The sequence below is a fragment of the Eublepharis macularius genome, chromosome 1 (assembly GCF_028583425.1).
Source record: "Eublepharis macularius isolate TG4126 chromosome 1, MPM_Emac_v1.0, whole genome shotgun sequence".
Classification (NCBI taxonomy): Eukaryota; Metazoa; Chordata; class Lepidosauria; order Squamata; family Eublepharidae; genus Eublepharis; species Eublepharis macularius.
Window position 1 is genome coordinate 233,455,972 of NC_072790.1, and position 14,802 is coordinate 233,470,773.

At 45.7% G+C, this 14,802-nt stretch overlaps 1 protein-coding gene across 2 annotated transcripts in view; it reads right to left on the reverse strand.

The window, feature by feature from the left end:
• Positions 1-1,545: 1,545 nt before the first annotated feature.
• RPS6KA4 (ribosomal protein S6 kinase A4) overlaps positions 1,546-14,802 on the reverse strand; it is a 42,753-nt gene continuing 29,496 nt past the window's right edge. For both annotated transcript variants that reach the window (XM_054993109.1, XM_054993119.1), the window contains exons 14-17: positions 12,436-12,627; positions 11,461-11,620; positions 6,091-6,254; positions 1,546-5,411 (exon numbers count right to left, since the gene is read on the reverse strand). In XM_054993109.1, coding sequence (XP_054849084.1) covers positions 5,199-5,411; positions 6,091-6,254; positions 11,461-11,620; positions 12,436-12,627 — 729 coding nt within the window. In that variant the 3' untranslated portion in view covers positions 1,546-5,198. The remainder of the gene's footprint in view (positions 5,412-6,090; positions 6,255-11,460; positions 11,621-12,435; positions 12,628-14,802) is intronic.

Below are 14,802 nucleotides of genomic sequence, written 5' to 3' on the forward strand. Positions count from 1 at the left end.
AACCATCAGGAGTTTCAGCAAGAAGAAAGTCCAAAGTCTGAAGGGGAGAGTGGTGGGGGGAGGAGGGAACGAGCGCAGCTATTGTAGCTGCGCAGAGAGAACTGAGACCGAGACGCAGGGGGTGGGGGGGAGAAGACCTGATCCTGAATGTAGTCTGTATTTTATAAGATCTACCAATCTGATAGCATGTTAGAAAGTTAACTTTAAAGAAAAATTGCAGCATGAAGGGAATACAAGACATGTAGACGTAGTGTGTGTTTTCTGTTTATATGTTGCTCTTCCCTTTTCCCCAGTCCCCTTTTTTCCCTATATATTTCTGTAGTTTTTTGTAGTTTTTATGTTAGAAATTAAAAATAAAAAAAAAATTTTTTTTTAAAAAGATGTCCTCAAAGCAAGAGTTGAGGGATGAGTCTCAGGCTTTTTTGGCTACAATAGAAGGGGATCTGGGAAGAGTTCAGACTAGGCAGAGGAAAAGACAAATTATCCGTGAAGAATGCCCCAGTTTGGTGCTGTGAGCCTCTCCAAATCATACTTATGTCTCAAACCTGAAGGGGTGTTTTGGAAGTATTTTGGTTTCTTGATACCATTTTCAGGGTTGAGATTTTGGTGGGGGTTAGGATTCCAGAATTTTTTAGGATCTACTATTCCCTGTAGTGGTGGTGGTGGTGCAGGAGTGTCCGTTTCTCAACCACATGACAACTTGCAGGGGACCTAGTGCTGCCTGTCCACTAAAGATCTCCCAAGTTTCAAGTGAATTGGACCTAGAAGTCCAGTTCTGCGGGGTCATGAACAATGTGCCTCCGGCCATCCTACTTGACTCCATTGTCTCCTTTGGGGGGAAGTCAAAGAAGCCAATAGTCAAATTCGCAAGAGCATCAGCCAAAGGTCTTCTAATGCAAATAGAATGAGTACCCCCAATAGAACCAATGTCAAATTAGATAATCCCATCCAAACCAAACCTGTGTTTTTTAAAAAATACTTAAAACCCTCACATACTCTGAACTGTTAAATACTTGCTAGAATTTTTTGTCAGAATCTGCTGCAACAATTTATGTTTTTTAAAACCAACAGGAACATCCCAAAACTAGATCCTTAAAACAACTATAGAACAACAGTGTAAAAGCAGAACTATAAGAATGCAAAAAATTAAACATCTCTGGTCATGAGTGTCTGCCACACTGGAGTTTTTTACTCTGCAGTCCAGTGGTAGACCTCCACGCCAACTTCTTGAAGGCACTGAAAAATGAATGTAGGGCTAACCACTGTCTCATTTTGAGTTCTGCATTTACAGCTGTTTCTGCCGCCATCTATTAGCTGCGCAACCCTTTTTTCTTGGATGTGGATCCTAAACATCTGGGATGTGTTTACTGTAAGCGCCAATTTTGATGTTGTTTTGGTACAGTCTGTATTATCCAGAGTTCAGGAGACCAACGAAGTGTCAAGGTTACACCATGTGAGTTTAGCCAAAGGTTGGAAATCTTTATGTAGTCTCTGTATTTACTAGACTTATGTCACAAATCAGATGGGAGGCGAGTTCTGGCTGCCAAGGAAGAGGCAAACACATTGGCTTCAGAGGCAATTTTTATTTTGAAATAAAAAATACACATGGTTTGGTTGCATGGACGAGATGCCCCTGATGGCTGGTTCTTGGCCTTTTGTGCTGCTTAGAGAAAGACTTAAGAAGACACTCCACCCAACCTCTCCACCATCTCTTCAACGGAGAGGGCAGACATGGCAGTTAAGACATACGCACACGTATTACATACACACACATACAAATACCCAGTTACCCCAAGGAAGGGAGTCCCCCTCGCTCCCCAAATAAAACAGCTGCCAAGTGCAAAAAAAATTGTGAATGAGGGGGAGCAGCTGGCAAGACTTCAAGAGGCTAACATCTCTGCTACAGATTCAAACTGGTTTGAAACTGGATTAACTCTTGTGTAGCATCTCTAAAGGGGGAAATGTAGGGGGGGTTGGTGAGGGTGCTGAGAATTTGTTGACAGAGACCCTGTCGGATCCTAGTGTTTCTTGGGGGTGGAGTTGCCTCTTTTGAAACTGGTTTGACACCAGTTTAAATGAGTAGTGTAGACATGTCCAGAGTTTCCTTCACTTCCCCCATTTCCATGCTCCCCAGCTACTGATAGAAAGAGGCATACTGCCTCCGGTACAGGAGGGAACAGAGATCTGTCACAACTAGATCTTATTCCACAATCTGTGTAACCAAAACTTAATTCTTTGTCTCCTAGCTGACCATCCCTTAACTTGGCAGTATATCTATATATCTCCCTCACCTCTTCTAGGAACCATATCCATTAAACCTTCCCAAACTAATCTTGTTATATCTTGGGTGCGGGTGACCCTAGATTTTTGGTGAGGAAATTATGTATGTCTGTTCTCCCCACCCACCCCCCACCCCCCAAGCAAATAAATTGAAATTTTATGCTAAAGAAACTGGCTAAATGAGTTTTTCTTGTAATGAAGACCTAAATATTGTAACAGCTAAGTGGGTTAGACTGCGGTCTGCTGCTGCTCACAGTGGGAGATAGTTGTCATTGAAAGCAATTCAAGAGGATGTCTCCACTACACATTTAAAGTGGACACTGGCAGTCAATTAAACCAATCTATTAAATAGATCAACTATTTCTAACATTTCTATTGGGGGGGGGGAGGTGAGAACATCCCTTCTGCCCCCCCCTTCAAATTTTCCAGGTAGTTCAGATGTCTAATTGCACTCCCCTTTAAAAGTGCCAATCCCTCCCCTCTCCTTTCTCAGCCCCTTTCAGAGCTTGTTCATGTTCTTCACATGAGACCTTTTAAAAAAAAAATTGGGTTAAATAATCCTGAATATAAATGCGCACACTCTTCCGGTCTTGCACACAGATGAAAGTATCAGCCTTCATTAGGTAGGGAGGGCAGTATCTCAAAATCACTCAACACCGATTTACCCCTAAATGTCCCTTTTTAACATTTCAGACAATGAGCTAAAGAATAGCTATCCCCTACAGCAGTAGGATTTTTTATGTTTGAGAACTGATCTTGCGAAGCTGGACTGTATTCGATTTTAATTGGCCTGAAATCACTAACTGAAGGAATACTTCGTGTTGATAACCAAGCAGTGGTTTGGCTAATATGTGAACAAGCCTGGGGAATGGAAGAACATAGAGCAGGGATAGACTATCTTTTTGTGTCAAAAAGACTTCTTGCCTACCCTGGTTTACATCCTTCCTGACTTGTAAGGAAGCGTGCAAACCATAGCCTGAGGTTTAAATTGAACAAATTGTGGTTTGCCATGACTCTGGAATTCTAACTGCCCCTGCACAAAGGGAGAGGAGGAAGCATGTAAATCCAAGGAGCCCCCAAGACTCACTCCCTGTACTCACAAACCACGGTTGGTTGTTCTGTCCAAACCATGTCTTAGTAATTAGAATTTCTAGAGTGTTTGCCTGATATTCTTTTGAAGGCCAATTTTGGGTTGACTGTAAGCATACTTTTGCCTTTCTTATGACACTGTCAGCAAAATGTGATTTGAAATATTAACACTGGAATAAATGTCATAAAAGATGCAAAAAAGCCCCTTCAGTCACCAATAGTCTAGATCTCAATTTTTTTTAAAAAAATAGCTTAACTTTGCAAATGGAATTCCTAACGTCAAATTTTGATGAGCAAAATCAGTTTTATTGTGAACTTTGTATGGCGTTTCAGTGACTGATTCCGAGTTAGTGAAACTGGAATCCTGTTGCTCCCATGAGAGTTTAGTAGAGTACAGAAGCATTTAAAAAATCCAAAACCCCAGATTTTTTAAAAAATGTGCGAAATACCAGTTTTAGGTAAAACCTCTTATTGTGACGCAATTAAAAGTCTGTAATAGGAATTATTTAACAGAGCAGCTCCTGCTTGGGGTAACGAATGAGTGATTCTCCCTCTCCCATTCCAAATTCAAGTGTGCCGTCTTAGAAACTTCTATCCCATGCTCACCTTCAGCATTTAAAATAAAAATACAGACATTTCTCTTTCTAAAAATATACTCTCTCCCTCCCCCTTGACATTCCCTCCCCCTCAACCCTTTTTTTCCTGAAGTGCCTGAGCTTAGATTCTCCCAGTACAGTAGATTCTACTGAGACATATAAGGCAGAAAACTGAAGATCCTTTGCCCCACACTGGCAAGGATTCAGGGGCATCTCTTGGCAGACTTCCTCCCATTCCTGCCAAGGTTCCTGTTTGGCTCCTTAGCCCTCCCCGTCCTTAAACAGAGGTGCTAGGAGTCACATCTTATATCAAATATAGTGAGGAGCAATGTGGGTTATTTTTCCTTCCTGTGATACCCCTTATTCTTGCCCACCCTCCTCAGGACGGGATTTTTCTTATCTAGACCAGTTCTGTGCCTTTAACAACAGTCCAAGATGCAGAAATGAAGTAGGTAAAGCTTTCCCAAACTTTTTCATCCTCATGCTAGGAAAATCTTTACCTGTTCAGTTTGTGTTAAGTTAGAAAGGCACCAGAGCAGGGCATGGGGGTAAGGGTACGACTCTACTGAGATTCCACAGGAAAAAAGATCCAGCCCCCACACCCCAAAGGTCTGGCTTTGGGTTTAAGATGAGCAGACTTCCTTCCTTCTTCTTATAAAAATGTCATTCCTATTAAAACATCCCCCTCCCCTATCCAGTAATTTTTGGGGTGGCTGGGCAATTCTTCATAGCTAATTGATCATCCTCACCCTTTGCTCTCTGAATCCATTCCCAGGGCTTGGAAAAAGGGACCTGCCCTCTTGCCCTTTGGGAGGACAGAGAGGCAGTACCCCACGTTGCCTTGAATTGGCTGACAGAAAATCTTTTCCTGGCCACATCCTAGCACTGGGGCAGCAGACCCTGAACCACCATCAGAAATGGATCTTGATTTGGCATTTTTAAAAGTGGGACGTGTCGCTCCGGACTGCCCCACAGCGTCCCTGTTTTCCCCACACAAGTGGGGCTCCCCTGTGGAGCCTTAAGGAGCTCTCCCTTACAGACACAGTGTTTTCCTCCAAACAGGCCTTTGCCGTTTTTAACAACAGAACAGACCCTGTCATGAATGAAGATACCACATCACATGGGGGTGGGAAATGAGGGGTGGAGGAGGCTTCCTCCCCCAACAGCAACACAGACAATAAATACCCACTCCCTCTCCTGCCCTTCTGCACGCACCCCCTCCTCCAGGAGGTGCTACGAGGGCGGGTCGTGGCGACACACGGGAACCTTGGCTTTGTGAGGGCGGGAAGAGGCTGCAGAAGAGGAGCCCGAGGAGGAAGAGGAAGAGCTGCTGCTGCGGCGGGCTTCGGCACCTGTACTTGACATCTTGAGCTTGCGGCGTTTGGCCAGGGGGGCGTTTTCGACACTCTTCAGAAAAAAGCCTTCACGCTTGCCCTTGTTAAAGGCCTAGCCGGGACAGAGGAGAAGGGAAAGTAAAGAGCAAAGACTCCCCCCCCCTGCCCGCCCCCACACACTTCCAATTTCTCCTGCCTCAAAACCACAGTTGTGTCTGATACTCATCCCCTGTCAACTCTCTTTGTGGCTGATTTTTCTACCCTTGCTCATATGATTCCAACTCCTTTCCCCAAATATTGCTTTTGCTCTTGAACTTGTTGCTGAAATTTCCCAACCAACATTCGTGGCAATTAAACCCGTTGAACAAATATGCCTCATTCTAGTTGAAAGCAAAGCCCTTGTTTTAGGAGCTTTTGGTTCTGCTCTTCTCTATGCTGATCTGCATCTTGCAGCAGTGTGTAGCTCATCAGCAAGCTAGCCAGCATTTTCCAACAGACTTCTAGCTCATTTGCAAGCTTTCCCCTCTCTCTGCACCCAAGAGAGGCCAAATTTGTTTTCAGTTGCAAAGAATCTCCAAATGGGGCTTGCTATCTGAAGTTGCTTTGGATGAAGGACTAGAAAAACGACTCTGCGCTAGGTTACTATGAGCTCTCCCTGCTCCTTTCGAAGTCACGGGGCTGTCAAGATGCACCTGCTCTGTGACCACAATTCTTTATGCAAACCTCACCACACATTCCAACCACCGCTTCCAATGAAGTCCCTCTCCCAGCTCAGGAATCGAGTCTCTCACCATAAAGGCAGCATTGACGCCAGTTCGCACGGCGGGCCCTGAGCTCTCCAGGATGTCTGGAGTCATAAGAGGCGTGGAAGAGAGGGCGCTTCCATCTTGGAGCCACTCACTATATCGCAAACTTGACATCTTAAGCCGCTTGGCAGGGTTCACTGTGAGGAGACCTGGGCAGAAGGGGGGCGGGGGAAACATAATTAACAAGCTGATCAGGGAAGTGACAATACCGACCTCTGCGGCAGATCTCAGGGAGACCGAGTTATTGCCCTGGGATGCACTTTATTGGATGCCTCAGCGGGTTTTTCTTGCAACCCTGGAATAGGATTAGCAAGCAGTTTGGAGTGGGCTGTCATCCATACGCTGAGTGATACCCAATTGTACATCTCTTTCTAGCCCCGCGCATAAGATGCCACTGCGCATTCAATGTACACAGAAGAAGAGTGGGCAGAAGGATGCTGGCTCTACTTCCGTGTCATCACTGGCTTGTGAGCCTGGTGCTTATGTGAGCATGTGTATGCGTGCATGTGCCTTCCCTGTGGTCAGGGCCATTTGGAAAGCATCCTGGGGGAGGGAATGTATTCGGTAACACTCCATCCGTAGGCTGACAAGCCGTCGGAGGCAAGACCCTCTCTCCCACTCCGTGTGTGTATTAAATGTGTGAATGGATTGTGTGTGGAGGGATTAACTAAATCTCCCAGCAACTGTGATCTCTGTTCCGAACCAGCATCTCAAAGCAATGGTTCAGTGGATGAGAGTGAACATACTGAAACTGAAAATCCAGACAAGGTAAGACGGTCATGCCACAGGGTGTATTTCATTTGCCGTGGAGTAGACGGGCACTTTTAAGACCTAATTCCTTATTTGTGCAAGCAAAGCATGTCCTGGTGTTCTTCTTGAGCTGGGCCTCTTTTTGAAAAGCAAGTTGCTGCAATGGAACCGATACGGCAGGAAAAAAGAATTATGGAATAAGTAACCAGAAATAATGGAGAACCCCCTGCCCCCCACCCCCATAACTATCTAAGTGGGGACATTAATCACACTGAGATAAAAGCAGTTCAATAAACCAAATTCTTAACAAAGACAAGTTGAAATGATAATTTCACAAATGCAAATCTCATGCTAATGTTACACAGCAAGAATCTGGTTTATTGAATTGCTTCTATCTCAGTGTGTTTAAAGTCCCTAGTGGGGGGTTTATTATTTCTGGCAATGGAGCAGATGGCTGTTTTCATTTCTAATGGGTACAGAAGCTCTTGTATTGTCTGGATAGGTGTGACTATGGCATGTTAACCCACACAACTCTAACCTCCGGGTCTGACTACTATAATACATTTTATGTGACAGCTATCTTTAAAACTATTTGGCAGCTTTAGCTGGAGAAGGGAAGCTGCCTATGTTTGGCTGGAGCAAGGCACCAGGATGCTTTACCAGTTTTATAGCAGCTGTGCTGATCATCGATTTGCTTCCAGATTAAACTCAAGGAGAGGACCTTATCCTTTAAAGCCTGCCACGGCCTGGGACACGCATGTCTGGAAGACTGCCTTCCCCCCATATGTTCCCACCTACCTACTGATGTCTCAATAACAGGTTCTATTTTCAGTGCTAAAGATGCTAATCGCTCAGTCAGGGTCTGATTTAAATAATATGATAACAGCTTACATTTTGTTGCCATAAATATCTACCCCTTGGACTCTGACCAGGCCACCTGCTCTGCTAAACTCAGAAAGGTCTGGAAAGACCTTGTCTAAGAGCGGTTTGCCAAGACCTGTTTGCAGAACAAAGGAGAAGGTTTCAGCCAGAAGAATAGGAAGAGGCAGGCCATTTCAAGACAATGGGTAGTTTACCAAGAAACCTGCCACAAAGCAAAAGCCCGGAGACAAGTAACCCAATCACGCATTGACAGCTCCACAACTATTATTCTAAGCATTTCAATCTAACCAAGGATCTCTTAGACATAAAGATCTGTTCCCTTGCCTTAGCCCGTTGTGCCAAACGAAAGACCTCCCCTCCCCACGGTGCTCTCACCCTGTAACTTAAAGAATTTTACTCCAGAAGTTGACACCTCTATCCTTATTTAGAAAACCCCTCCTGGGCATGCCTCCTCCCCACCTCAAACTGCCCCATGCACCAATTGGAAAGCTTATACCTGACTTCCCCCTGCATCTCTTTAAGCCCAGGACAACCAAACCTTTGTTCCTTTCACTCTTCGGTTCCTAAATCAAGAGCTGCTATAATTATTGCCGCTTGTGCTCAGCTTGGATCTTGACTGCACACCCTGGGTTTTGAGTCACTTGCCAAACATCATTCTCTGGACCTCCTTTGTATTACTGCCTGAATCATCGCCTAGATTCTGGCTTGGGTTTTTGCACTAAGCAATCTTTCCCGGAACTCTAAATCTCTATTTCTGTAGATCTGAGGTCTGCTTGGATCACTGGATTCCTTAATACTCATCAGCTCCCCCAGATAACACTTCCACACAGAAAAAGATGGGTAATATTTTCCCACCACTCGCCTTATTCTTCCCTTTTTTTCCTTTCTCCTTCTTCAATCCTCCATCCTTTGAAGGGATATATATGGATATATATGAAGGGATATGAGAGCCAGTTTGGTGTAGTGGTTAAGAGCGCAGGACTCTAATCTGGAGAGCCGGGTTTGATTCCCCACTCCTCCGCTTGAAGCCAGCTGGGTGACCTTGGGCTAGTCACGGCTCTCTGGAGCTCTCTCAGCCCCACCCACCTCACAGGGTATTTTGTTGTGGCGATAATAATGACATACTTTGTCAACTGCTCTGAGTGGGCATTAAGTTGTCCTGAAGGGTGGTATATAAATTGAATGTTGTTGTTGTTGTTATATTGCACATGGGCTTTGGAGACACCGTTCAGGTATTACAGGAATTTTAGTAGTCTGTGCTTTAAAAAACTTGAATATTACATTTACTACACGCTTGTAACCTTCTTCCCTCTCAGTAAACTATCCCTGATTATTTAGCTAAATTTCTTCCCGTTTTCCTTTCCTGGAAGTCTGACAGCTTCAGCTCTATATTTTAAAGATCCCACAAGTACGCACATTGTTCTCCTTGGGGTTTTCACCCCAAACCGGCAGTGAGAGGTGGTGAAAAGGAGGGTTCTCTCTTTTATTTGATTTCCCTAGGGTACATTGAGATCCAAATAAGATACAGGCCCTATTCACACAGACACGTGTCTAGCGTACACATCTTCTTGAGTGCTACATGGTAGCATGTGGGCAAGAATTTGCCTGCGGGACCTTTTCCTGGGTGCGGCGTCTTGTTTAAACTGGGTTGCTACTTGTGCACAGCAGCTCTGTGTATTTCACCTGCAAAGTCCTACGAAGAACTGAGTTTGCATCACCAGCATTACAAGCCTAAAAGTAATCCTAAACCTGAGCTAAGGAAGCAAACCTTCTCTGTAGCAACTCCCGCACAGTCTGCTTGAACAAGTGAGGAAAGCAAACTTGATAAGTGAGTATATTCCGCACAGGTTGCAAAACACAAGCTTTTAAAACAGGCTTTTAATCTTTGATGAGTGGGCGGAGGATTGCATTGATTACAGCTTTAATGTCAGGCTGTGTTATTTTTAATTTGAATGTTGGATTTTTTTCTCTCGCTCTCTTTCTGCAGGTTGTGATTTTAATTGTTCTTTATTAGATTTCTCTTTACTGTGAGCTCATCCTGAGTACAGAAGCAGTGGAATCAAACTTTCTTAAATAAAATGAGGAGGCATCAGTGGTGCTGATGAACCCGGGGTGACGGTGAAGGAGCAAGGGAGAATCAGAAGTCAACATACAACAGTAAAAGCACGAATACCAGTAATCATTATAAGGACATATGCTAGACACCATCTCCATTTCTGGTCCTTGTCCCTGGGAAATCACTTTTCCTATTTTTGCCTCTTGACGAAGACTCGTTAACATTTTGTGAGTCTCCAGCACGGGCATCTTCAGACTTCAGTTCCTTCCCCCCAAGCTCCCAGGAAGTTAGATCTCTGAGTGGGAGGGTGAACGCAGCTTTGGCACACGTCCCTGTCAATACACGTGCATGAACGCTAAGGCACCATGCAGTGCACAGCCCACCAATTCCCACCCTGCAGCGGATTAAATATATTTGAACTGTGAACATCCTAGCGGGCAATTACATTTTCCTTGTAATATTTTTAACAACAAGCACAGTTGTGTTTGGCTTTCAAAGCAGCAGAGGGCATACGGCTGCAGTGGAAATGAACACAGCATGAAGCCATAGATTAGAGTCTTCAGCAACAGGGGGCTGGAGCAGCAATCTTTGGTATGAGAACAAGGACAAACATGTCCCGGTAGGCATCCGTGACATGTTAGATGGGAGGTTAAGGTATGAAATTGTTTTTTAATTGAAGTTTTATTTTATTAAGTTAAATGCTTGTCAATGCTCCTCCTGTCTTTGCAGTTTTTTTTCTTTTTCAAAGGTTGGGTAGAAAACTGCCTCTCTTTTCCCCTGTGCACCTGAAAGCAAAGCAACTGGAGGCCAGGCTTTGATATATCAAAAAGTGAGTTCTAAAAATGGGCCTGGAATGAAGAAAATAGGTGTAGATTTTCTTTAATATACGCAGGTTGCAAAATTCTTATGAAGAGATGCAGCTGCCTTACACCAAATCAGGCCACCGATCTATCTTGCTCGATATTTTTTACCCTGACTAGAGATAACTCTCCAGAGCATCTCCCAGACCCCTGATCACCCTCCCAATCTAAGATCCTCAGGAGATGCCAAGTAGTGAATCTGTAACTTTCTGCTATCAAAGTCAAGTATTCTATCACTGAGCTACGATGTCCCTCCCTGTCACATTTTCTTGCTGCACAATTCTTACTGGCCCCTTTTAAAGTACTCTGCTTATGGACCATCTTCAAGCCGCAAGATGGCCCTGCTCAGCACCTAAGGTTATGCGTCCGTGACCACACGGGTGTCTTCTCAGCCCTAAGTTGGGACCTTCCAGCCTCCCAGAAATCCGGACAACAAAACACTGAGCCCTTTCTGTGGGGACGTTTTCCCAATCCCTGTTGAAACCAAGTGGACAGTCAGCTTGGTGCAGTGGTTATAAGACTGGACTAGAATCTTGGCGGCCCAGGATCAAATCCTGTTGTGCCATGAAGATCCCCGGGTGACCTCAGGGGGCAGTCACTCCCTCGCAGCATAATGTGCCTCACAAGGTGGTTGTTATGATAAAGCAAAGGAGGGGAGAATGATGTATACCTGTCCTCCTTGAGCTCTGAGCAGTATAAAAAAAGGTACTAAATAAATAATAATAAATAACCTCCAGCTTCCCACCTTTACCCACAGCTTACCCCAGGTCTTGTTATATCCCCCCTGCCAAAGTGCACCCCCTTCACCTCTAACCAGCTCCTTTGCTTCCTCAGATACGTTCTTCCAGGCCTCGCCCTCCAGGGAGAATTGCCCTTCCTTGATCTTGCGCATGATCTCAGCTGCGTGGTTCGCTGCACTCCCTTCCTGGTTGCTGTGGAAGGGGACCTGCCCAGATAGCATGGTGTACTGGAGCGGAGGAGAAAAACAGAAGCAAAAAAATTAAGCTGGGGGGGAGGGCACATGCAACATTTTCACCTAGCCAAGATGGTTCCCCGTGTTTCCTGAAACTGCCGTTCTAAGGCTCCAAAACTGTGTAGTTATCTCAAGCCGCTTCATTTCAATCTTGCCTGACCTCATAGGATTATTGTAAAGCTCTGACTCTGTTGGCAGATGCAAACAAAAACAATCTTATCAGGAGGGCAAAGCCCAGTTGATTATTTGGGGGTTCTTTATAAGGAACTATTAGAGGAAAGCTCTTTTCTTATGTGTGTGCGATGTCAAGTCACAACTGACTTAGGGTGACCCCATCAAGGAGTTTGCAAGGCAAGTGAGGAGCTGATGTGGATTGCCACCTAGCAACCCCAGTCCTCCTTTGTGGTTTCCCATCCTAGTACCAGCTGGGGCTGACCCTGCTTAGTTTCCAAGATCTGACATGATTGATGTATACATGTCACCTTCCCACACAAAATGGCATACTGTAATTGGAAAGTGCTTCAGGACTCTAAAGACAGAGGAATCAAAATAACAAACATAACAAAACTGGAAAGGAATCTCATTGCTGACATCAGAAAAAGATTAAGCAAGGTGCTAGCCCTCATGTTCTGGCACAAAATGACTGGAAATGTCATTTTGCAAGTGGTGGAGCAACTGCCGTAGGCCTGGAATGTGGGCAGGGAAGGAAGTCGGAGTCCCATTTAGTGAGAGACAAGAAGAGTGATGCAGAAGGCCCCAGAAAGAGCAGAGGGAAGGAAGGAGGGTAATTGTCTCCCACAGACACCTACCAAGATAACGCCCAGGCTCCAAAGGTCACATGACTCATCGTAACCCCCATCTTGCAAGAGCTCGGGCGCGGCATACTGCAAGGTAAAGCAGGGCGTCTGCATGGGCTGTGAGTTCTGGGGTCGCAGTCGAGCAAAGCCGAAGTCGATCACTTTTACGGGGGCGCCCTCTGACTCGTCTGCGTACAGAATGTTCTAGGAGTGGACACAGGCAAAAGCAGTTGCACGCCGAGTTAGCATGTTGTGACTAGATACATCATCTTAACCCCCATCGCTCCCTACCCTACCCACTCCTGCTGATTCTCCTGTGCCCTGACTGTCTTGATTCTCCCTAATTTTTCACAATTAGTCAAAGCGAGAGCCAAAATGTAAGAGCCAAAATCAATCAGTGTCTGGAGTGTTGTAACAGCTCTCCTGGATCAGACCAAAGGTCCACCTAAGCCCTGTTTCTCACTGATGTCCCCAGAAAGCCTACAAGCAGGGCACGGAATCCAAACTCCCCCACTGTTGTTGTCTCTTGAAACAACTTGTTTTCAGAGGTAAACAGCCTCTGAATAGGGAGGTTCATCTATTCATCTGGGCTAATAGCCATTGATCGACTTTTCCTCCCCCACGAACTTTTCTTATCTCCTTTCAAAGCCTGCTGACCTAGTAGCCCACATTGTGTGGCAGTGAATTGCGTAGAATTATTACACATTGTATGAAAAAGTACATTCAGTCCTGTCCTGAATATACTGCCATCCGCTTCACTGGATGAACCTGCATTCTAGTTCTATGGAAAAGGATGTTCTCTGTTTCTACTTTCTCCAAGCCATGTATAATTTTATAACCTCTCTCATATCCCTCGTTGGTAAAGATTTTTCTGAACTGAAAACCCCCCAAAGCTTTAGCCTTTCCTCACAGGAAAAGTGAGCTCCAACCTCATAATAATTTTGGTTATCAAGGACATCCAGGATTGTGCCCAGTATTCCAAATGCAGTTGCCCTGTAGTAACTGGAGCAGAAAAGACCCAAATTCAAATCTTTATTCAGCTACAAAGTTCCCCTGGACAAGTTGCCATCCCGTCTCACAAACAAAACGGAGAAGAGAAGGATGCAAGCTGCTCTGGGTCCCCGTTGGAGAGGAAGGGCGGGTATAAGAAAAGGAAGTAAGAATTGTGCTGAGATTAAAATGGGATCTCTCCGTGTGAACTACCCTGAATATTCTGGCCTGAGGACAGGGTGCACATGTGGTATATAAATCAGCCAACCCCATCGGGGTTGGGACAGCATCTAATTGTATGCGGATGGGCCCAAGTTCAAACTCCAGCATCTCCAGCTACAAGGACCGAGAAATAGGCGATGTAAAAGACCTTTCTACCTGAGACCCTGCTGCCCGTCAGAACAGACAGTACTGACCTTGACAGACCAACTGGTCTGACTCAACATAAGGCGGATCCACATGTTCATCCCCGAGGCTGAGATAGTGGCAGGGCTTCTCCTTGTACCAATAAGGGCACAAGACCTCTGGAGGCCTGGCCTGATTGGTGGCCCTTCCCCCATTCCTTGAGGCCATAGAGCTTCTGCCTTAACACCACAAAACTATGGCATCTCCTCTGTTCCATGAGGTCACACCCGTCACTGTGTCGTATCTTGACAGGTTTGGAGTCCAGTGGCACCTCAGAGACAAACAAGATTTTCAGGGTCTGAGCTTTGGACAGTCAGAGCTCCTTTGGGTATCTGAAGAAGGGAGCTCTGACTCTCGAAGGCTTACACTCTGAGAATCTTGCTGGTCTCTAAGGGGCCACTGGACTCAAAGCCTGCTGTTCTACTGCAGACCAACGTGGCTGCTCACCTAAAACTGTGTAGTACCTGTCTTTATCCATCAGACCTGCCACGGTAACCCACCGCAGGGGGTTATGGGTAGCATTGTCCTACAGGGCTAGCATCATCATACTTCCAAGTGGGGCAACTCCCAGGGCTTCCAGCAGGGCCTATTGCTGCCACCCCCTGCCTGACCCTCCCCACTTCCCGTGCACCCTTCTGCTTGCCCGCCGGCAAGTCCTCCTGCCACCCATAGTCTCTAATGTACACAGTATTCAGTGTAAGGGCATGTTATGGGATGCGTGTGGCTAGGAGGGCTTGCAAGTGAGTGATCTAGCAGAGAAAGACATTGGGAAGGCTGGTCGGGGAGGGGCATGTGGGTGGCGGAGCAGGAAGAGGGGCTACAAGCAATGGGCACAGTGGTGGGCAGGGGGGAGGTCTAAGCGCTGCTTGGCTGGTGCTCCTAGACACTTCCTGCCCAGCCCCCCTCCAAATCTGGAACTGACTCTGATGCCTCATCACATTCTTAACAGGCATTTGGGACATCTAGTTGTCTGCTTGCCCTCCC